Source organism: Watersipora subatra, chromosome 1 (assembly GCF_963576615.1).
Source record: "Watersipora subatra chromosome 1, tzWatSuba1.1, whole genome shotgun sequence".
Lineage (NCBI taxonomy): Eukaryota > Metazoa > Bryozoa > Gymnolaemata > Cheilostomatida > Watersiporidae > Watersipora > Watersipora subatra.
In genome coordinates this window covers 41,114,766-41,140,516 of record NC_088708.1, presented here as the reverse complement: position 1 = coordinate 41,140,516, position 25,751 = coordinate 41,114,766, and the positions used below count along the sequence as shown (strand labels likewise).

General features: G+C 34.3%; 1 protein-coding gene across 3 annotated transcripts in view; it reads left to right on the top strand.

Moving 5' to 3' along the window:
- LOC137386062 (condensin complex subunit 2-like) overlaps positions 1–25,751 on the top strand; it is a 61,529-nt gene that overhangs the window by 33,253 nt on the left and 2,525 nt on the right. For all 3 annotated transcript variants that reach the window (XM_068072729.1, XM_068072728.1, XM_068072727.1), the window contains exons 15-18: positions 3,129–3,236; positions 18,077–18,190; positions 23,336–23,440; positions 23,853–24,023. In XM_068072729.1, coding sequence (XP_067928830.1) covers positions 3,129–3,236; positions 18,077–18,190; positions 23,336–23,440; positions 23,853–24,023 — 498 coding nt within the window. The remainder of the gene's footprint in view (positions 1–3,128; positions 3,237–18,076; positions 18,191–23,335; positions 23,441–23,852; positions 24,024–25,751) is intronic.

Here is a 25,751-nt window from a genome sequence, read left to right as displayed (position 1 = left end):
ATCTGACACAAAGACCTAATATGAAGTGGGAATCACTCCGAAGGAATTTTATCGATTGTGAAAATACAACTGACCTAGTTTCAATGACTAATTTTAAAAAACATCTTTGTATTTTTTGTGCTTATAGTATGTTTTCGCTGTAATTAGTGTAATTATGTTATTTATGGTTAATGCATTAAACGAGCTTGGCGTTATAATAATATTTTCATCTATTGCCTAACTAAAGTGAGCTTTGAACAGCAGTTTATTAGATTATGCCATGTTATGCTATTAACCAGTATAAATATTTCCTTATTTAAAAAAGACTGAATCTGTGCTGTTGGCATAAACAGTATTTTGTCAGACATTATAGTTTACACTTGTCCTGTTTATCGGGGAGACGTCAGGTTATAAAACCACTGCTGGTTCTTTAGTTGTTTATTACAAGAATTCTTAATTTTGCCGTGGTGCTCGCTAGTAAGGGAAATTAGTGGGCAAGATAAAAGGATAAGCCTTCCAAGTTCTTGATCCGACCTGGTTGGTAAACTCACTCTAAAGGTTTCATGTATGAATATTGAATAGGTGTGGCCTCCCAGAATGATTTATATATCGCTATCTCTTTCATCAATGGAAACAAGCAAGATTTTTGATGTTATTGATTATTTTTAGCTGAATTTTCTTCTATTTGTGTTTTGGTTGCTGCGGCCATGAGTTGGCAATGTGACAAAGAAACGGTTGTAGATATGAATATGCCTCCAATTTCATTGTGGTCACAGTGAACGAACACATTCATGATGCAAGGACTCTAAAGGCTTAGCTCAATAACAACATTTTTGATTAAAAATAAAGATATATAAACATTATTATTATATTCTTTATTATTTTACATTGAATTATAAAATATGTAAGACTGCAAGATCTATGAGTATTTATTAATATTTTTTACCTGAACCTGCCAGGGGCGGATCCAGGAAAAAAAGTGTGTGGTGCAAAATTTGTGTAATATATCTAGAGAGGAAGGGGGTGCGCGGGGCGACCCCCTTACCTGGCCTCGCGCTAGCAGAACTTTTTGAATTTTAGGCATCTTAGAATGAAGGAGAGGTGTGTTTGAGCCCAAAAAAGTGTAATCATTTATTTGCAGCAAACAACAAGTTTAGAGGTAAAAATTGACATTAGATATGATTAATTAAATTGGTGTTTTATAATGTTCCTTATACTATGTATATCAAGATTACATGTAAACAGAAAGTTAACAATCATTTGTGCAATAAAATAAAATCAAGACAAAATCAATCACAAAACCTCAACAGCCATTTGGTTTGGCTGTGCAGAAATTAGCCATCATTTCTGCAAACTACCATAAAAGATGTTTTGTAGTATTATCTACATAACGATGCTATTATAAAACAGATATATTAGGGCATACTTTTTTTAATTGTTGTTTTGTCGTCGAAAAAAATGATCCAAAGTTCGTTCTTGACCTTTTTTTGAGACATTTTGCTTTTAAAATTGCTTGTAGTACTTCTTTCGAAAAAGTCGTGGCTCAGTTGGAGATGTTTATTGGGACCATACTCATTTGTTTATAAGCTAAACAAATTCAGGTCAATGTTATTAAAACTAGTTCGTTATAACGAGCTCTACTAGGCCGTTTTTGTTCATTTCCTCCCAAAGCAAGTTCTCAGTGAAATGAATTGTAATTTACTCAATTCTTGATGGATTTTAAATCTTTTTTTAATTTTTTGCCATATTTATGGTGGTGCATTTGCACCATATGCACTACAGTAGATCCGCCCCTGACCTGCTGTCATCCCAGACTTTTAGATATTAAAAAATGTTTTAACTACTAGGTTAGACTTGTTAACTAAAGAAATTCTAATGAGTTGGAGGGTTTGTGTATGATGTCCTTTATAACTTGATGCAGACGGTTAGAGATTAAAGGCTTTGTCTGTTAAAAATGCACCCATCTTTCTCATTGTATACACTAATTCATAAATTTAGGACAATGTACTTGTTTAAAATATTACATGGAAATAGGCTCGTTATCTGTCTCCTTTTTAATCCTTTCTAATATTGGACGATGAGTTCGGAGTTGATTAAAGCTCATAATCTTGAGCGAAATGGTGAGAATTATCACGGATTTGTCTTCGACAAGATTTTTCTAATTTTTATTTCCATAGTTAATTCTTTCCTTTTCGTTGATGAATATATTAAGTGGAGGGTATAATGGATGAAGAAATGAATTAGTCGTATTGCACTGTTCTGACCCATAATTCTGTCTGGATAGGATGTAGGCCACTGTTTGTAAATGCATGTTTCGCCTCTTCTTTCCTCCAGCACCTCCCCTTGAAGCCCGTCAAATTATTAATTTCTTTGTTGTGCAACGGGCTTCTTCATTTGCATTTGTTTTCATCGGATTAAATTTCGACTCCCCAAAGCTAATCACAGGTGCATGGATGTTGATTATTTTCTCACCAAACCTACGCTTAGCTGATCAACATTTGCCGTGGTTTAGGATTTGTACAAATTGGAGCAAATGGCTATATTTAGACTCGATATGCATTCGCGTGGGCATACACCAATACGCTTAGAAGGAAGTCAACTTTTACAATCTAGATAGATCACCGCTAATTTGTGTTATCAAAATTGGAATTTGAAATTGATTTTTAAAATTGTCTAAAATATTACCTCGATGTAGCATTTACTATCTTTATGTCTCAATTAAACATAGATCGAAACCTGCAGCGAGAATTGGTGATTTGGTTGGCAGGTCGTTTGAATGCACCAGCTAAATGGCATTATGACATCATACAAGGTCAAAGCAATCAAGCAAAGGCATGGAATAATTTGGAATTCTTTGTAGTGGTTTTACAAAGAAACCAGTTGATTGGCTATTATGATGTCATGCCGATCTCAGGCTGATGTTTAATGGCAAAGTGCACTTCGGAACCAATGACCGGGTTTTGTACCGTTCTATATGTGCAGAAAGGAAACAATCTCATTGAATAACCTACCAAATATGGTTGCAGCTCGATAGTTTATGCAGATTTTACTATTGTCACCTGTTCCAGCTTCCTCTTGTGTGGGGTATTCTGTGTCCTGTATTGAGATAAGAAGCTAACTCCATGACTCCATATGCTGTCTCTTCTCAGGTTGTCACCAAAAAATCTGATGCTTCTATTGCACCTGATGAGTCCATGAATAAATCAGCTCCTTATGACTACTTCAATAAAACAGATGTGGATAACTTCTGCCCAGATGTAAGTTTTTCCATTGTCACAGTCTTTTTTACCAAATGGTTCGGTATAGGTTAGTAGGAAAACTCTTAGAAATAGTAGCGATAAAACAATTACTTGTCTGTCCGTATTATGATCTGAACATAGCTGGTCGTCATGTCAGCGAGTATAAATATGGTGAAAGCATAGATTTAGGGGAGACTAAAAATGATTTTTGTTTTCTGAATCCCTTTTCGACTCGGCGTTTTTGTATTGCATTTGGAGTTGTTTACACTTGTAATTTATTGTGTTATGGAGGCAAGGAGTGCAGCGATAGTTTGAAATATCTCCATAAACCAATGAAATTTAGCAAAATAGAAGTAAATTTCAATAGATAACAAAATGATTTGGTAAATTTACTGCATGGAGATACTCAGTAGCAATCCTTGAATGCTTGAGGAGATTTCACACATCCACCCGATTAATAACATTGAGTCGGGTTGTAGTGTTCACATAGTCGTACTTATATTAGTAAAACATGGCCACTTTTTGTTTGCGCACACTTTGCTAATAATTAATTTCTTAAGGAAACATGTATATCAAGCATTACTTTACTATTACCATTGGCTGGTCTGTAATGGAAAGCATAATGTTTATTATGAGTCGCTCTCAGGCCTACTGTAATACATGTACAGTAGGCCTGTACTGCCTACATGGACCTTACAGCATATTAATAATTGACTAATTGTAGTTTGAGGGTTTTGGCCAGTTGTATTATAATCATTTGGCGTGACTGGTTCAGAACATTTGTGATTCGTTTGTACATCTCAGCGGCTAGAGGAGTTGTAAAGAGTATGTATGGGTAGAGTGTTGACAGTCTGATGTAGTTAGCATGGCTATAACGATGAGCTGAGACATTACCAGGGTGTTTGACCCTTGGTGCAGCCATACAAGTGTCGCGATATTCGCTTCTAATTATGCAGCCGATTAGGGCTTCTCAGGTCTTTTTCTAATTCGAGTTATGGAAATCGTTGAAATACCTTTTGCATTAAGGAAATTGTCAACCCAGTTATTTGCAGAGCTTGTTGGTTCGGTCCCATAAAGGCGGTATTTCCTACGTACTTATTAGTGAGGTACCGGTTCAAGCGACGCAGCGGCTCCAGAGGTGTCAGTTCCCACACCGAGTCATTGCACAATCTCCGCTGGTCATTAACTTGAGGCCAGCGAGATTTGTCTATATATCTGCGGCTTTAAATTTCTTGACGGCTGTCTGCAACTCTCTCTCTCTCCACTCCTAAATCCATATTTAATATTTGCCTCGCAAAGTCTACCAAAAATGATAAGATGGAGAATGAGTAATTTATCAAACTAAATTGATCTAACTTACGGCCCTCTGTTTAAGATTATAACCAGTTTATACTTGTTAATACTTTTTCTCATTTTTCAACCTAATCTTGTGGTTAACAATTTGACTTCAACGCCACTTCTAATTGTTTTTGGGGACTGTCGTGCTGCGGAAAAGTTCAATTGAGAAATTCCTGTGGTGTGGATATATTAGGACTCAGGCTCTTATGCTGTGTTACGTGTCTCTCCTTCTTGGTACAAGCAATTATATATACCTTTGTCTGGCTAATAATTTTTGACAATATTTATGGTTACGCCCAACTTTAGCGGAATTGAATGAAAAAGGCTATCAAAACTGCTCAAATTGGTAAGCGTGTGATTTAGAGGCTAGCTTAACCATCGGCTCAAAGGTTAGCCAAAAGTAAAAATGGAGAAGCGCTAGAGTCTCACCTTTATGGTTATAGGTATTCCTTGATGGTTATAGGTGTTGCAGCCGAGACACGACCCATTTTATGTCTCTTTCATAAACACATTAATATTATGCAGTTTAGTGCATTGCAATAATCATTCTAGCTCGCTTACTTCTTAAATCAAAATCTGTTCCTATAGTCTGGTCCTGTGATTTATCTCTTTTCTATTTATTTGCTTTCTTTACAGCCTCCATTCCGTTTCGTTTTATAAATCATTTGTGTTTGATGGATGTCGAATTCCTGCAGCCTTGTGCAATACACGCATCATTGTACTTTAGACGGTTGGAGCTACATTAAACAGCCACAATTTGATGTAAAGGCTTTTTATATTCTAACTGCATAGTCTGGCAGTCTTGGCAGTCTGACATGCTTAAAGAATGTAGCTAACTTTTAAAGACTGTATCTTGTGAGGGTTTTCCACATCGCTTGTGTCCGTGCACCCAGTATCCGGCTTTTGTAGTTGAGATAAACCTGAAAATAGTCCCGTGGTTGCCTTAACATGTATTCCTGTTGCCTTAACATGTATTCATGTTACTTTAACATGTATTCCTGTTGCCATAACATGTGTTCCTGTTGCCTTAACATGTATTCCATATTCCTTTAACATGTATTCCTGTTGCTTTAACATGTATTTTTGTTGCCTTAACATGTTTTTCTTCATGAAAAACCTATAAGGCAACAGGCATATATGAAAAACATATACATGTATTCAACCAAAATACCCTAGGACACTTATGTATTCGCGTCATCTAACTTTCGCGTTTTCGCGGAGTCATCCTCTCACGAAAATTTCATGGACTAAACTATCATAACGAACGAGCAAAAACGCAAAATTAAATAGCTTTGTTCATGGATATCTACAATAAAATCGTCATATAGAGGGACCTAGACGTCATTGTTAGTCCAAGAAACAAATGGCAGCAAGCGATCAAATTGAATTATCTATATCGGCCACACATTTCTACCTGAGGTTTACAAATACAAACTAGTCCCAAATTGAAAAATTTTTCTTACTAGTGAACTAGACCTAAGAAATCTAATCTGTTTGTTCCACTGCATTTATTTTCACATCGCTATATTTTCGCCCTCATCAGAGCCACGAAATTAAGTTGCAGCGAAATTTTACTCTGTGTGCTGCTCGCGAAACTAAATACTAGCGAAATAAAAGTGTCCTAGGGTATGTTATATTGATGAAATAGGCTGGTGAGATTAACATTATAATGAATTAGTTTGATAACGAGTGGTTAAATTGGTTGCAAAGGTACTGCCTCTTGACAAAATGGCTTAACTGTTAGACCCCTACAGTGCAAATACTCTAGGTGATTTTATCGCGTGCGGCATGAGGAGCGCGGAGATATCGCTGGCGTGTGCCTAAACTAGTGCTGGGCATGAGTACTTTTTGGCCAACCAGTTTAGACTCGCTCGCCCTCTTCCGGTCGAGTATCGGGTAGCTGGTAGTGCTTGGCATGAGTACTTCTTGGCCAACGGGTTTTTGAATATCGGATTTGTTGATATGGGTTTTATGTCTAAAATTTCTAAACATCAGACATATCTTAAAATTTACAATGAAATTATAATTCTATTCAATTTTTTATTATTTACTATTTCCTATCGACTGATATTCGTGCTCACAGCGTTAACAGGTGGGTTGTTAAACAGTGCGTAGAGTGCATGGCGCAATAGACCAAGTTTTTGTCCACTCCACTCAACGGAATCGCGTATCAAAACCCGAACTCGCAAGTCAAAACAGGCAGGATCGAAATGCTCCAAATTTTTTTTATTACTTGACACTCAAGAGAAGATAAACCCACGAGTTCAACGAGTTTTATTACCTGTGCCCAGCACTAGCCTAAACACACTTGAGCGATTCACCAGCGAACGATAACTCGGCACGCTCACTAACTGCCAATAAAATTCTATATCATCAGTTTCTTCGTAGTCGTTAATAAGTATCAGTCAGTATGGCGCCTTCTAGACACCGACGCAAACACCCTCTGCTTTTGTTATTAGGGCTATCTCACTTTCACCGATTGTACACTACAAGAAGACATGAAAAAATGACTTTGCTATTCTTAACAGTAATATTTTACAATTTTACATATAGTTTACTTTGTAGTAATTTTTTATTTTTAGTATAATAAATATTTACCATTCTCAAGATGGTCAACCTGTACAACAATTGACTCCCAAATGTTGGTTTTCAACTTGGTTTCTTTGTAATTTTTGTGTGTTGTGTCGTACAGGACTGGGTGTGCTCTTATTAAATCTATGAACAGTTCAGTGCTCATTTTGATGATGCTTCAATTGTAACAAACTAGCAAAATTTTGTTGCTGTACATTGGTAAACTTTGACACGAAAAAATTAGCAGCCAGAGCATTGCATTTTGGGGAAAAAATCAATCGAAAGGCATCTCGTGAGCGATGAAGTTCTGATAGAGAAAGTCTAGCGCTATCACTCAGCATCAACTCGCTGGGCGAGTTCCAGCGCAGATTGTTGCCACATGGCATGATATCGTGCTAAATATTGCCTAGTGTGTTTGAGCCTTTAGAGTAGTTTCAAAGGAGTTGGCAGCAGTCAGCACAAGTACATATAGTCGTTCTTTTACTGTATTACTTTGACAAAGCAGAAGCGGTTAGTAAATTTGAGTTCTTATATCATGTAAATCTCATTTGTTTTTTATTTATTGTCATTCATTTGATAAAAGCGTCAGAAAATTATAATGATATAACATCTTAGAACTGAGCGTAGACGTCATCAATCAAATGATAACATCGGATGTCTTATGGAATTTGGGTGGTCAAATTTATTCATCTATTGTTACATCACTAGAAACTTTTAAGCATATATTTTAAGATAAATTAAGGGCAAAGTTGTTCGTCTCCTATGCCGGCTTCAATGATTTTAGTTGCATTGAGGCTCCAGTTGTATTAATTATCCAATCTTCCATCCCGCAACACCCTTTGTTCTTCATGCTACATTTCTGGCGTAATCGTTAATGATCACCGTACACCAAAATCACCGTACACCAAATTGTAGTTGATTTTATCAGAAATTATTGGTATCTTTTTACCATTTGCGATTGTGTTTGACGTTTGAGGTGATCTGACTGCCAGGATGTTTCAAGATTAAAATCAACAAAAATTGATTGCGGTTAAAAAGCTCAGATTCAAGCGAAAGTGTGATTATGAAGTCTATAGTTGCACTTTGGTAAAAAGTCTGACAGAATAGAGACGCATAATGCTGCAACTTGAACGCAGAAGTCAGTAACGATAATGAGAGAGACAGGCAGTCGCTTAACTAATGATGTCATTTGTCATGTATTTTTCTTCTGAGTGTTTCAACTGCAATCAAGTTTACTCGATTATAATTTTTTACCATCCTGGCAGTCAGATCACCTCAGGCATCAAAGACAATCGCAAATGGTAAAAAGATACCAATAATTTCTGATCAAATCTACTAAAATATGGTGTAAGTTCACCATTGATCAGGTGTTTTTATGTAACTCTTCAGATCTCCCCTCGTATCACTCACCTACCAACACGCTCTTCTAATTACCTCAGTTGCACAGATACGCCTTTACTTGGCCATCTAGGGAGAACTGCCGGACATCTCTTAGTGGCTGGGCTAATCGCTCTCGGCTGACACCTGATGCGCTTTGTAGGATTATAGCTTTTAACCAAATGCATCTTTTATGACTTTCAACTGTTTGACAGACTTTTTGTCACTTCATAGCTGATCCGGAAAAATACCATTAGTTCTAACGGTCAGCTTTCTCAGTTTTTTATAATATCCATGGTTTTTTTGTTAAATGCAGCTTAATTTATGTTCCGCTTTGGTGGATTTTTATGACATCTCTTGGATTGTTATTACATTTCAGCAATCTTTTTGGCAACGTTTTACAAATTGTGACAAAGTAAAATATTGCTCTAAACTGCCAGGGTTTGCTTTTGGCTATTTTTAGATATTTTTGTTAAGATCACTGCTACAGTACTGGTCATGTATATGATTATGGTTGTGTGTGGTGACCAGTGCACCTGGTGACCAGCAGTGTAAAAAAGCTAACTTAGTTAATCTAGGCCACTTCTTTATTAAGCTGCGAGTTATCATAAATGAGTATTTGTAGGGGAAACTTTTTAAAAGCGCTTGGTTATTACATGTATATACACTAGTAGCCTGGCAGCCCAGTGTTGGCTGAGAGATCGTCATGTGTGATTACTGATTACTATTTGCACAATTAATCTGAATTGAGATGATCGATTAGAGCTGCTGTGGGAGTGTTGGTGGGCCCAGAGCCGTATAGTTTCACAGAGTCCCGCGACCAACAGAAGCGTATACAGGAGCTCGCTCGATTCCAAACAAACAGGCCACGCCTACTATTTTTATATAAGTTATAATGGAGAAGCCGCAACATTAATCAACAAAAACTACTCCCATTAGCAGTTGCTTTAAAATTGATTGTTATACCATGAACCATTTGAAAAAAAGACAAAAGTTTCTACAAGAAACTACCAGTGATTCTTTGTAATAAAGTAAAGTAAATGCAAAAGAGTGAGATGTTGAGAGCGAGGTAAGAATATTCCATTAGAGATCAGTATGTCGATCAGGTTTGTTTGGAATCAAGCGTTTTTGTTTCCGGCTCTTGGGCACGGGACTCTGTGAAACTATACGACACTGGGTGGGCCAATGTGAGTGTCGTGAGTTCGAATCCCGTACGATACAATTTTTTCCCTGCATCCAACCTTGGCATCAGACAGTCAAACACGGCTCTTATTATAGTAAAGACTTGGCGTGAATCGGGTTTGACTTGCTAGATTTTTAGTAAGAGGTAATAGTTGTGAACCACTCCTAAGTGACCAACTATGCTCTGTAAAAGCTTTAAGCAATGCAACTTATAGCTGTACATCTACATGTATGTTTGTACTCCGATTCACTGTTGAATAGTTATATATAAAACTTCATTTTCTGTGTCATCGATAATGATACTATTAAGGTCAAGTTTTGTAAATAATAACTGGGACACCAGCGTGAATTCTGTATCCATCATTTTTTTACGTCATCAAGCCGTTTGCACATGCGCTCGCTCACTAAAAAGCCTCCATATTTGTAGAAAACTATAGTCATTCTTTTATCTAATAGTATTTATTGTACTTATTTATACTTATTTATAGTACTTTTTGGTGTTGTTTTGATACTCTAATAAAAAAATTGCAAACAAAAGCATCGTTTTCAAAAATTCATTACGGAAACTGCGTGTTTTTAACGATAAAAGTTGTCTATAAAGATGGCCGACATCAATAGAATGACATCACGAAAAAACGCAGGATGGCTGATATGTACTCAAAATGACATTTCTTGCACGGTTCACCCGAACTGTCTCATGCCCTCCCTGCAGAAAAACTACACGTATATGTATGTCTGTTGTATGTCCGTTGTACGTCTGTAAAGACATTATTTGGCAATATCTTTTCTGAAGCTGAATTAAAAGCACAGAGAAACTTTGATTCTGGTTATTAGTAATGCTTTGCCTATAGGGGAGGTTGTTGAACCAGGTAGCTGGTCATCTCAGGAGGTTCTCTTGGTTTTTGATGATTAATTTACCAACAAAATTGTTTAAAAAAAGTTGCATAAGAATGATTCACATATATATCTCAGTTAGCGTAGAGTACTCTACATCCTGCAGTGTTATTATTGCTGGTGCTTGACAAGTTACTTACATAATTAAAAAATTAATAATTTATAAGCTCTCACTTATTGGAGGTCAGTAAGTAGTAAGCAGTTGCAACTCTTCGTGTCAGTTTTAAACGTAAAACAAGAAACGAATGCAGACAAAAAAAATGCAGACATTACTCGCGACGCTGTTCCTCTAAGTTCTAGAAAACTTTTAGTTGCAAAAGCACCACACAAAAATCTCTCAAGATGAGGTGTTCGTGCGACAGTGAGTGACCCTTCTATGCTTCAGAAGATTCACATGAACCGCTAACAGTGTAAGAACCTTTTGTGGCGCTTCTTTATCTCGTGCCTATGTTAGGGAACCAGTCGATTTGTATTGGAATGCGAAAAAGACAGTCTAATCGGCGTACAGAAGCCTATCAACTAATCTAATCTATCTAATCAACTTTCACCTATTTTTAGTAGCTCTCTTCATTTAGTACCCTCGTATGTGTGTCTGGTCATGACGTGTCATCCAATATGTGGCAAGAATAAGCTCTCTTTATTGTCCTTTCTCACCAGACCTTTTCTGAAAATTTAATCTTTGTAATGTTTTCTAGAGTGGCAGTTCACATTCTGAATAATTTCAGTATTTTGATTATATATCAATTAATAATTTTTATCATTTTTTTGTAAATAAAATTTATCCACAAAATATTTTTATTGAGGTGAACAAAAAATTTGTGGTTGTAGTGAACTGCAGTCTTAGCATTGGCAAAAATATACTATTTCATAATATTCAGTTGTTTTTTTAGGCTTTTATGATTCTCATGTGAAACTAGAAAATAACATAACCACTATTAATTAGGCTTAAAGATAAAATGACGTCCTTTACAAGAAACATAAATGTTTTGATTAGTGTTAGTAATCTACCGTGTAACACTCGCTTAGTGTTAGTAACACTCGCTTAGTGTTAGTAACACTGCTTAGTGTTAGTAACACTCGCTTAGTGTTAGTAACACTCGCTTAGTGTTAGTAACACTCGCTTAGTGTTAGTAACACTCGCTTAGTGTTAGTAACACTGCTTAGTTAGCCTCTTATGTTTGGGTTTGAGTGGTAGACGCGACCTCTTTAGACACTCATATTTGGACAGCATTAGGAATAGTTACAACACACAAATCTCAACAAACTTGTGATGTGTACACCAGTTTCCTCCTATATATTTATTGTAGATGTGTACACAGTTCCCTCCTTTATATTTATTGTAGATGTGTACACCAGTTCCCTCCTTTATATTTATTGTAGATGTGTACACCAGTTCCCTCCTATATATTTATTGTAGATGTGTACACAGTTCCCTTCTTTATATTTATTGTAGATGTGTACACCAGTTCCCTCCTATATATTTATTGTAGATGTGTACAACAGTTCCCTCCTATATATTTATTGTAGATGTGTACAACAGTTCCCTCCTATATATTTATTGTAGATGTGTACAACAGTTCCCTCCTATATATTTATTGTAGATGTGTACACAGTTCCCTCCTATATATTTATTGTAGATGTGTACACCAGTTTCCTCCTATATATTTATTGTAGATGTGTACACCAGTTCCCTCCTTTATATTTATTGTAGATGTGTACACCAGTTCCCTCCTATATATTTATTGTAGATGTGTACACCAGTTCCCTCCTATATATTTATTGTAGATGTGTACACAGTTCCCTCCTTTATATTTATTGTAGATGTGTACACCAGTTCCCTCCTTTATATTTATTGTAGATGTGTACACCAGTTCCCTCCTATATATTTATTGTAGATGTGTACACCAGTTCCCTCCTTTATATTTATTGTAGATGTGTACACCAGTTCCCTCCTTTATATTTATTGTAGATGTGTACACCAGTTCCCTCCTATATATTTATTGTAGATGTGTACACAGTTCCCTCCTTTATATTTATTGTAGATGTGTACACCAGTTCCCTCCTATATATTTATTGTAGATGTGTACACCAGTTCCCTCCTTTATATTTATTGTAGATGTGTACACCAGTTCCCTTCTTTATATTTATTGTAGATGTGTACACCAGTTCCCTCCTATATATTTATTGTAGATGTGTACACAGTTCCCTTCTTTATATTTATTGTAGATGTGTACACCAGTTCCCTCCTATATATTTATTGTAGATGTGTACAACAGTTCCCTCCTATATATTTATTGTAGATGTGTACAACAGTTCCCTCCTATATATTTATTGTAGATGTGTACACCAGTTTCCTCCTACATATTTATTGTAGATGTGTACACAGTTTCCTTCTATATATTTACATGTGTACATATGTGTACATAGTGTCCTATGTACACATCTATATATTTTTGTAGATGTGTACAACAGTTTCATTTTATTTATTTACTGAGCAACGGTATTTAGTCTGAAGGGTGACCCAAAGGCAGCAATTATTTTTCAGTATATCAGTATTATAATCTAATAAAAATAAATACAATGAAGACATGTATAAATAAATTAACATAAGAAAGAATATTGTTTTCACTGATTATTATGTCAAGTTTTTTTTGGTTTGGTGAACTCTGAAGAATATACTGCCATGAATTTATTCAGGCAGACTCGCTGTTATCTTATACAGATGAAGGACTATCTGAAGGAAAGATGGTTTAAAAGGTTTTTAGCCGTTTTACTGAATACTGTAACATTTAGTTGAGGATTAACCTATTAGGAAATTGTTATGACATTACGCAAATTTAAACCTAATGTCGAAGGAAACCATTTTAAAAATTTCAATCAGAAATAAACAGTTTATTGCATTTGATAAATTATTGCTCATAATTATTGATCGCTCACGTCTGTGTCTCCTTTGCCTGAGCATATTAGTAAGAAATCTATTAGGGCGTTAAGCCTTTTCCAATGCTTATCAAATTTTTCTTTTGTATTACTGTTGCTATGCATGCATCGTTTTGTAGAATTTAACTGTCACTAAATATGATACAGAAAATCAAACTGTCATTTCCAATAGCGATCTCTGTCTTAGATGAGACATTACAGCAGTCTGTCAAATTGTTTCACTTTGCCGTGTTTGTCATTTTAAATTGATTATTCCCCTAGTCGGTGTACCTACATTTTGAAAGCTGTACAATTTTTTCAATCTTTGTGAGGATTTGTTAATAATTTTAAGCCTAGCCAGTTTGAGGCGGTTTAAAATTTTTCGAAGTTGTGCAATTCACAGCTATGTAAAAGCGGTGAGTGACAGCGAATTTTCATCAATCATGCTTAGTATTTTCTTTTGCCGTCTGATCGACATTGGCTTACTCAGTGTCAGCAATCTGATTTTAAAATGAACAATTGCGATTTAAAGCAAAATTGTATTAAAAATGTATTAAGCAAAATATTTTAAAGAATAATTCGTTTTATTTCTGGGCCGTTAAACAAAAGTGGATATGTTAGAATGTCGATGAGGAAAGGCATTGCGTGCATATTTTGTCAATAATGTGATTGGTAGGTTGATGACAAGAAAGCTGTCTTCTGCTTTGCTTTTGATTTCAGTTTGCTTCAGCGATTAGTGCACAGATTCTAGTCCCTATGCTCCTTCTCCGTGGTCACAGATTTGAATTGCTAATAATTATACTGATTTAGTAATTCATGTGTTTACATAGCATGTGAAAGTTCACTAGGGTGATGTGGATGAGCCATTTCTGCTGCAGAACTTACCAAGGGATACATTCACTGTAACTATGTGAATAGTAATCATATCTTATCGCTGTAAAGCGTTATAAATCTATTTATATATATAAACTAGCTGTACAAGCCGGCGCTCCCCCATTAATAAAAAAGTCTTTGGACAAAAAATTGATTTCTATTCAACATATAACAACATTTGCCATTCTAACTTTCAAACTACATATCATGAGAAAAGTGTTTTGTGTAGTTGAAATAAATTAAGAGAGAAAATAAAAACAGCTGTAAAGGTTTTTAAACTTTGTCAAACAACTTTTAAACTTCATATCATGAAGAAAATGTTTCGTGCACGTCAAATTAAAAAAAAACAAAAGTGTTATAAAAATGTTTAGATGTAAATGTGAAATAATTAGTAAGTAATAGCTAAATTAAGTCGCTTTTGCTACGATTACAATAAAAGATGATTCGGTAATGATATAATTAATACGAAATGAGAAAACAAAATAAAAATCCTGAATATGTAAAATTAATAATAACAATTCTTGCATAGAAGTGTGCGTGTGTATAAAAAAGGTTACTGTTCCAGCAGAAGCTATCCATCAAAACTTTGAATACGGCGATACTTATACCTCTCGATACCGATGCAAATGTAAAAATGAGATATCGTACTGTTTTTGTCTGACTGAACGGAGAGATAATGGTGAGGCTCTTCCCAGGGAGACATCATAATTATAATTGAGAAGGATTAGCCTTGACCCCAGATATAGTAATTGAACCTTACGAAAAATATTTCTTAAAAGTGGCATCATAACGTGTGGCTGCATTGGTAAGTGGTACGCATTGCGCTATAGCCGGAATGACACACAGATCCACATACACAAACTTTGAGAGATATTATATAGATATATATATATATATATATATATATTGAAATTATTGCTCCATTCTATGTTGAGCACTGGTTTTACTTTCAAAACCACTGTGTTCAACATAGAATGGAGCAGTAGAGATTAGTAGAGAATTAGATAGTGTACTTATCTTTGTCAGCTACTGTCAGTTCCATGCGTAATCAAGAAACTGATAAGTACACTATCTAATTCTCTACCAATTTCTATATATGTATATGACGGATAAGTTTGTATAATTGAGAAAATTACAATAAATTAACTAAAAAAAAGTACTCAACACGTTAATGGAACTTTTAATAAAGTTTACTATTGAGTAAATGTATACTTATATAATAAGTATATAAACTTATATATAATATATATTATACTCAACTTTTAGGGTTTAAAGCTCTCTTTTTAACTTAATCACTTTGAAACAATATATATATCGTTTCAATATAACGTATATATATATATATATATATCATTTCAATATAACGTATATATGTATATATCGTTTCAATATAACATATAGCCTATATATATATCATTTCAATATAACGTGAATTATATATATATATCGTTTCAATATAACGTATATATATATATGTATCGTTTCAATATAATGTATATATATATATCGTTTTAACATAACGTATATATATATATATTGTTTCAATACAGCGTATATATATATATCGTTTCAATATAACGTATATATATTGTTTCAATATAATGTATATATATATCGTTTCAATATAACGTATATATATATATTGTTTCAATATAGCGTATATATATATCGTTTCAATATAACGTATATATATATTGTTTCAATATAATGTATATGTATATATATCGTTTCAATATAACGTATATATATATATTGTTTCTATATAGCGTATATATATATCGTTTCAATATAACGTATATATATATATATTGTTTCAATATAACGTATATATATATATATCGTTTCAATATAACATATATATATATCATTTTAATATAACGTATATATATATATTGTTTCAATATAACGTATATATATATATATTGTTCCAATATAGCGTATATATATATCGTTTCAATATAACATATATATATACAGTATGTATCATTTCAATATAACGTGAATTATATATATATCGTTTCAATATAACGTGTATATATATATGTATCGTTTTAATATAACGTATAAATATATCGTTTCAATATAACGTATATATATATATTGTTTCTATATAACGTATATATATATATCGTTTCAATATAACGTATATATATATATATTGTTTCAATACAACGTATATATATATATATATATTGTTTCAATACAACGTATATATATATATATATTGTTTCAATATAACGTGTATATATATATATATTGTTTCAATATAACGTATATATATTGTTCCAATATAGCGTATATATATATCGTTTCAATATAACATATATATACAGTATGTATCATTTCAATATAACGTGAATTATATATATATCGTTTCAATATAACGTGTATATATATATGTATCGTTTCAATATAACGTATATATATATATATATATCGTTTTAATATAACGTATATATATATCGTTTCAATATAACGTATATATATATATATATATTGTTTCAATATAACGTATATATATATATTGTTTCAATATAACGTGTATATATATATTGTTTCAATATAACGTATATATATATATTGTTTCAATATAACGTATATATATATATATATATATATATTGTTTCAATATAACGTATATATATATATTGTTTCAATATAACGTGTATATATATATTGTTTCAATATAACGTGTATATATATATTGTTTCAATATAACGTATATATATATTGTTTCAATATAACGTATATATATATATTGTTTCAATATAACGTGTATATATATATTGTTTCAGTATAACGTATATATATATATATTGTTTCAATATAACGTATATATATATATTGTTTCAATATAACGTATATATATATTGTTTCAATATAACGTATATATATATTGTTTCAATATAACGTATATATATATTGTTTCAATATAACGTATATATATATTGTTTCAATATAACGTATATATATATTGTTTCAATATAACGTATATATATATTGTTTCAATATAACGTGTATATATATATTGTTTCAATATAACGTATATATATATTGTTTCAATATAACGTATATATATATTGTTTCAATATAACGTATATATATATTGTTTCAATATAACGTATATATATTGTTTCAATATAACGTATATATATATTGTTTCAATATAACGTATATATATATTGTTTCAATATAACGTATATGCGTATCGTTTCAAAGTGATTAAGCTAAAAAAGAGGGCTTTAAGCCCTAAGATTTGAGTATAATAAGTGGCGGTGACAGTTATATCTAGTGGCAGCTACAACGCTGTTTCATGCTTGGCACCAACGTTGTAGCTGCTTTGAGAAATTTTAGTCATGTAAAAACTGTCTAGTTTTATATATATATATGTATATATAGGCTATAGATATAATGTACGTTTTTAGAACTTATATGAAAATCATTTTAATATTATTAGTTTCATACTTATATAGATATATATACAATTGTAAGTGGTGTCATGAACACAAATCCAAAAAAGAGTGCAGTATACTGCATATAGACCAAGTTATAAAATAAGTAAAACTGGTTTTCACTTAACAATATTGCAATACATTTTTACAATACAATACTACATTACAATTCAACAATACTACAATTTGTTTCTTGTTTGCACAATCGTAAGTATATATTATACCTTAGTTTGTCATATCTATCTTTCTGTGTAGATGTCAGAAGGACTGGCTGATGATGGAGATGATGGAGGAGAGCAATTTTCACTCACTAGTGGACAGCCAACCGTTCTTGATTTTGATGACACGCTCATTGCGCAACCAGCTCTGGTGAGACCTTCTAAAAGCTTCAAATGTTTTCTTCTGTTTAGTGTTCTCTTTTGTATCTCTATGAAGGACCTCAACTTGATCAGAGTAATGTAGACAGACTCAAGGTATCATAATATCGCTGACATGAGGCATTATATAGGAAATAATCTTGCTGTTATATCCTTTTTAATTCGGTGTGCTCCTGGTTTGTTTTGTTCGAGCTAGTACTGGCGGAGGTAATGTACCGGCGGAGGTAATGTACTGGCGGGGATAATGTACCGGCGGAGGTATTGTACCAATGGAGGTGATGTACCGGCGGAGGTGATGTACCGGCGGAGGTAATGTACCGGCGGAGGTATTGTACCGGCGGAGGTGATGTACCGCCGGAGGTGATGTACCAGCGGAGGTAATGTACCGGCGGAGGTAATGTACCGGCGAAGGTATTGTACCGGCGAAGGTATTGTACCGGCGGTGGTATTGTACCGGCTGAGGTAATGTACCGGCGGAAGTAATGTACCGGCGGGGGTAATGTACCGGCGTAGGTAATGTACCGGCGGGGGTAATGTACCGGCGGGGGTAATGTACCGGCAGGGTAATGTACCGGCAGGGTAATGTACCGGCGGAGGTGATGTACCGGCGGAGGTAATGTACCGGCGGAGGTAATGCTTCAAAGTGTTTTAGCCTGCTTCTATTCTCAGTTTACATTTACACCTGCACTTCTTGGCTATTTCTAGCAGCGGAAATGTCATTTTTTGTAATTTAGAAATGCTAGAAAACTATCTACATCGTCGTAATAGCCAATCCGAACCTACATGTAGTTTAAATAGTAGTGAATCACTTTGCTTTTATTTCTTATGAGTGAACACATAGAAATTTTAGTTATGCAACATGTCTAGTTTGTGTGCCAAAGATTACATTATCCCACTCAATAGTTGTAAGTCTGTGCATTTTACTAACTTATGGAGTTTTCAGCACGCCACCCTAGCGAGTTTAGGATAAAAGGCTTCTCATCCAAATGACTGAGCGAGCCATAACATTTTTATGTATATTGGGTTTACATGTATATAAATTATATACATAATATACCGTAAAACCTTTAAGGGAATACCACCTTTATTTGAACGCCACCTCTATTTGACCGCCACTATAGGAAAAGGTTGAAAAATTGAGCACCATCCTTTACTTGAGCACCACTTCCATTTGACTGCCACTTTGACATTCTTTTATCTTTACGAAGCCATGACAGCAAGTGATCAGTAGAAAAGTGTCCACAAAATCAATACTAAAAATGACTCGATTACATCAATAACAATTAATTTTTTGTTGTTTCTGTTTGTATCGAAGCCCATTTTCCAGCCCCAACTTTGAAAGCAAATTCATAGAAATAATAGTAACTGTATCAGGCTGATAGTAGTTCCTTGTTTAACGTGTGTACTATGAACAACTAGTTTTAGGCTAAAGGTTGTGCTTAGCAATGCCGCTAAATGTTTATCATTTGTGCGAAATGCAACGTGTAAAAGATTTTGTTCTGATAAAAAAATTGTTTGGATGTAAATATCGAATAGTGCAGCAATGCAGAAAAAGAGTTGAGATCAGATGACATTGTGGAAGGTATTGAACAGTCGGAAGATGTTCGTTCCATCGAAAGCAACTATCAGAACGCAGCTGGTCAAGCAAACGATGCAAATATATTTGTTTCAAAAATGTTAATTTTTGTTTTTGCATGTATTATAAGTATAGTTTGTTTATCTCACTTGTTTTTTAATATATGTACTTGTAGTATTTGATAGAGTATCAATATATAACTTGTAAATTTGCAGATTTATAGGATATTATTTAATAGCATCCTGGCAGTTATCTTAACTCGGCTTGCAATGGATTGACGCTTATAACTCCTATTCTATCGCATATAAAAAGCCAGTTTTGGCTGCAAACTGTAGCAAACATAATAATGAATGCAATGACTTTTCATGTAAAATCATTTAATATAGTTATCAAATGAAAATATACCTTAAAATGTAGAATGAAATAAAAAATTGAAGGCTCCAACAAATTATAATATCGTCGCAGGTTAATTGCAAGCAATAGATATCAACTGTTAGAAATATTTCTCGGCTTCCTGATGCATATTTATTTCGAGATCTTTGACAAGTTGGAGGTAAGTTAGCAGATTCTTTGCATCAAAAAGGTTAATGTTGCTCCACCCGAAAGAGAGTGCAAAATATAGGTGACATTCGCTTCACTCGTAAAAGGATTAAATTTTGTCTCTCCAAAACTCTGACGAGCTATTTGAAAAATAAATTACAGGCCTCTACATAAAGGCCACGTCTATTTCACCGCCACTATAGGGGAAAGGTTGAAAAATAAAGCACCTTGGCATTTAAATAGAGGTTTTATGGTATAATGTATCTGATTGAGATTACAGGTTTAGCTAGACAAGCAAACAGTATACATAAATTAGGCATCATAGCAAAAGTTAATTGTAATTCTCAACATTTCATGATTATTTTTCCATTTTGTACTTTGTCGACTAGAGACTTGAAATCGTAGGTGTAACTCCGACAGTTTTAGCAGATTATGACAGCTAAAGCATACTTTTTTTAATGATAACAACATTATAGTTTATCCTATTCAGTTGACAGTTTTATTTAAAAAAGTTATTTGTTATTTGAGAAAATAAAATAGACAGCAGCCAAAGTAAAGGGGAGTTATTACACACACATTTGTTTGTTTCATTTGCTGAAAGATATTAAAAGTATTGTATGGCAAGGTTATTATCCTCAAGTTGTAGCATTGATTTTATGATTAACTTGATTTGAATTTTTAGTTTGTGTTTAGTTTAAAGAAAATAGCATTGCTTTAGTTTAATACTGTTAGTTTAATAAACTAAAAACAAAATCAAGCATCCAAAAGAAACATGAGACACTCGCGTTGTATACAAGCGTATCTTTTTTGTTTGTTGAAAGACTTGTACCTATTACTAGGAAGTCGAGCTGTTCAATATTCACACAGCTCACTTCCTCAGTTCCTTAGTTCTTACTCGGCTCTGTTGTGTAATTCAAAGTTCATTACCCATTTTGCACTTATTCATAAGTAATGGTAAACTGGAGGTGGTAGACTGGGAGTGCTTTGACTTATCAACTAAGTTATTTCTTGTCTGTTTTTTGCCTGTGGAAAAAAATTTAACTGCCGCAACGCAATTTGTTCATTTTTTTCTTTTACTTGTGTACAGCGTGAATGATCGTCTGTGATTGTTTGAAAACTATAGCCTTGACACCAGGGTTGTTTTTTAAAGGCTGCATAGGTGAAGGTCATTCACCAGAATTTCACATCATATTGTATAGTGGCCGGTATTCTATTTTCCACTTAACTGATGAACGCGCAAGCGAGTTTCGACTTTGTTCCTTTTTTAAAACAACCGGATGGGCCAAGTATCTCAATTATTGGCTAGGTTGTTTGAAATCCATTTTTCATCGTTATACATAAATGCTGTTGTGAGTTTTTTTATTTTAAAACGATTTACTAGAATTTTTTGTCACGGTTGTATTTATACTGGTCTTCATCGCTGATTAATTGTCTGTGCAGGAGTGTTTATCTAAGAGTGCGGTTCATTCACTGCGAGCCTACCAACTCTACAGTAATTACAATATTTTCTCAGCATCTATCCATCAGTCGGGTACAGTTGAGCAATATAATAGTTTTAGAATAAAATAGTAACACAGGTTTTTTCGTTAAATATATGAGAAGAAAAATCTTTCATTTTTCAGTTCATATCTCAAGCAAATTTGCACTAGTCTCTTTTGGGATGTTGATTTCACAAGTCTTGTCTCACTGTTACCTACAAACCTGTTTTTACGGTAAAAAAATTTGCTCCTACGCAAATTATTTTGCAAACACAAATTTTACCCACAATTCTTCATAAATACTTGGCTGATGCCACGTAAAGGAGACAACTGCTGCAAATAGTTTGACTTTTACTGCTTCATCATGACTAAGGAAGTATATCTAAGAGTCCAGTGTAGTAAACATCTCATGTATTATGTTGCGATGATGACGAGGTAAATTCTTAAAAATGCTTTGACTGATAAAAACAGCAGTTGCTATAACTGGCTCTGTTAACAGCTTGGAAAAATGCTTATTGTAATTATTTAGTAGGTTTTATTTCTATTTATATTATGTGTACTGTATTATGCATACTATGAACATTTGTATCCCATTCGATTGTGCTTGCTGCTCGTTTTATTTTTTGGTTTGTATATGAGGATGTTTGAGATGATAAACCTGACAGCATTGATATAGAAATGGTATTTAACCACCCAAAGGTAGACTAAACTTGTGGCCCCAGACAAAAAGAATTTCATCATTTTGCCATTTTTTTACATAACAGAAATTGGTTTAAAAATTTTTGAAAATTTTGGATGGACCAGTTTACCTAACATAATTAGGTAGTCATTTTAAAGGCATATTTTCATTATATTTTTCAAATCGTTTATTATTTGAAGTTAATAGATTTTACATTTCTAGTTTACTATATATCTGGGTTGTTTCAGCTGAGACAAGCTCATAAAATTGCCATCTTCTGCCACCTTGTGTAATTTTGTTGCAATGTATGTTATAAGATAAATACTATCAGGTTGCAAGTAGGGGCTAGTTAAAGTTTACTGATTATAACAAGTTAGCTTATAGCAGGTGTCACAAAAAATAGCAATCACATGAGTGTCTTACCAAAATGTCCCGCACCAATATGCAGGAGCTTGGAGTGAGGTTGTCTCCCTGGTTTTATTTGGGGATATGCTGGCGACGTTGCGTCATACGGGTAAGAGATTATCACAGAAATAATGGCATATTTAATATAAGCACTCCGAAAAACTTCCTGATATTTAAAAGACATAATAGTTCGTTTTTGCAAAATCACCATATTTGGTATATGCTAATGACATTGTGCCACAAAGCCTGTCTGCCAATAATTAGCTCTAGGTTCAAATTTGACACTAAAATAATCCCTCTATGAATTTTTAGTCTCGAAGCAATAGTTTATTTTCGTTTTGTGAGCAACATGTGCGCTAGCTAACACGGAATGGCCCTTAGCGCTAGCTAGGGCATAACCTTGACCGGCCTCGTGTGTCATTGCACCCTTGTTGATGGTTACTTTCATCACTTTTTTAGGTCAACAGAATTTATCTCCAGTACGCAAAAAGACCAAAAAAAGTTGATTTCAAGAGAATCAAGTATCACATGTGGAACATTTTGACGGAGGACCCGAATAACAAGGTGATTCATTCACTCCAAGTACAGTATGACTTCACTGGATAAACATTGAACTGAGTCATTCCAGCCGTGTGATTCAACGCAAGATCCGATGAAGTCCTCATAAAGAGGCCTAATTATATTAACTGGCCTAATTTTCTTCTTTTAACAGCTTTTACCTACAATGCTAACCCTCATATTACCTTGACTTGCAGTAAGAAAAGTTGCTTTAATCGCTGTTAGCTTATAAGGGGCCTACTCATAAATAGTTCCCCAAACAAATCAATTTGCTAAACAGTGGAGTTGGTAGAGAGATGGGTTTGGTCTAATTGCCTCCTTGCGGTTTGCCTAGCCGTTCTACATGCTCCCCTTAGTGTCTGGCCATCATTCATAGCAAAAATTACGTTATTATCAAAATCATCTTTATTAATTGTAGGAAAACATAAAGAACAGTGCGGAGGATATGTCTGGAAAACGCGTTACGAAACATGGCATGCCCTTCACTGATCTCTACGCTAGACTGCCTAAGCTCTGTCCGACGCATGAGGCCAAAGACCTCTCTCCACCTATCGCATTCGTAGCGCTTCTCCACATGTGCAACGAGAAGGTGTGCCAGCTATAAGCTCTTACATGTTTCTCAGAAATGTTTGTCCTACCTTATGCAGACTCAATTAGTCTCCTTCTAGGTCACAATGCTGGCGCCATCGGTTCCTCCTAATTTGCTTTTCAGTTTTACTATTACCGCTCTGCCTCTAACCGATATTCATTATTTTCATATTTTCAAATATTACCAAAATGTTTTGACAGCCCTCTGTGGTCTGCACTGTCAGATCTGTATATGTAATCTGCTATGGTTCAATGTAGCTATGTGCCAAAAACCGGTCATTTTAATTCTAATCGTTTGCACGGTGTAAACAGGCGTATTTAATAGCCTCTCTTGTCAATGGAGAGTCTGTCAGCCTACGAGTCTATTAAACCTGCCGTTAACTTCGCTTGTCTTGGGAACCCTCGGAGTCTCTGGCTGGCACTATTCAACCAAGGCGGTTCTTTCAACCATCTGCAGAGCTCTAATCTTCCAGAGGTCGCTAATCTCACGTGTTCAACCCAGAGTTTAATGCATTTTTGATTAAATTTTTGACAACCACAATCTTTCTGCATCGGATCATAGCAGCAAAGAATTGCTTTTTGAGATGAACATTGATTTTTAGTTTGCGTTTCTACTGCAACCACAACATGCCAGCTCTTATTTGTGCTGTGAAGAGTCTCGCAGGTGGTTACCGCATCATGAAGTCGTCATTGTCACATGAGCCAACTTTTCAAATATCTCTTAAGCAATTGCACAAGGCATCCTATGAGTAACGTAGACTCGTAATGATAACTCGTCATAAATTAAGTTGATGCCCAAGATACTACCAATAACTCTCATATCACTTTTAGGACTCATAAAATTGCAGTCTACAACTATAAATTTTTTTCTATCTCCATCTATGAAGGTTTTGCCAAAAATGCAAGATTTGTTTGGCAATGCCAGCGATTATTGTTGCCAAAGCCAAAACGCATGGAAAATGGTAAACAGAGAGAAATAAATAATAAAGCATAAATGCGTGTGATCAGTTAATGTGTTTATATAATAGCATCATATGATATTATTTATATATAATAATAGAATTATTATCTAATAAATATTAATTATATGAAAAATATAATTTAGTATTCACAGATACCATCAGGCATGAGTGAATATTAGATTGAATGAGAAGTGTAGGCATGAACTTGGTTTAAACGGCTCCGCTAAACATGAATAGAAATAAACAGAACCTAATTGTTGGAAATGTGATAAGGTCTAACCACTTCACATAATCGTTAACCGAGCATAAATTTTCCACCAGGTGTGGTGGGTGCGTGTGATCAATGGAATAGTTTGGATACAGGTACATTAGGATTCTGGCTCAACTTCATACTTTTCCCTAGCTTTTCTTCACTCATAATTATGGAAGATAGCAGGAGAGTCAGCTGTTGTCACTAGATTCAGTCTTGTCCAATGGTCTGTAATCGTAGCTAATACTCGCTTGGAATATGCCAGCTGCGATGAAAACATCTCTGTCTTACAATGCGAGGCTATTGTAAAACTTTATGTGAGAACATTGACTTTTCCTTTCTAGACTTAGTTTTGTGTGTGCCTCACAATACAGCTGGAAGATTTCTACACATTTCCAAAATTATTTAGAAACACAAAGTATTCTTGTTTTGATGATTTGATGTTCCCTCCTTCCCAGACCCACAAGGATTTCATAACTAGACCGCAGGACGAACCTTTCTAATGTTATGAATGTTT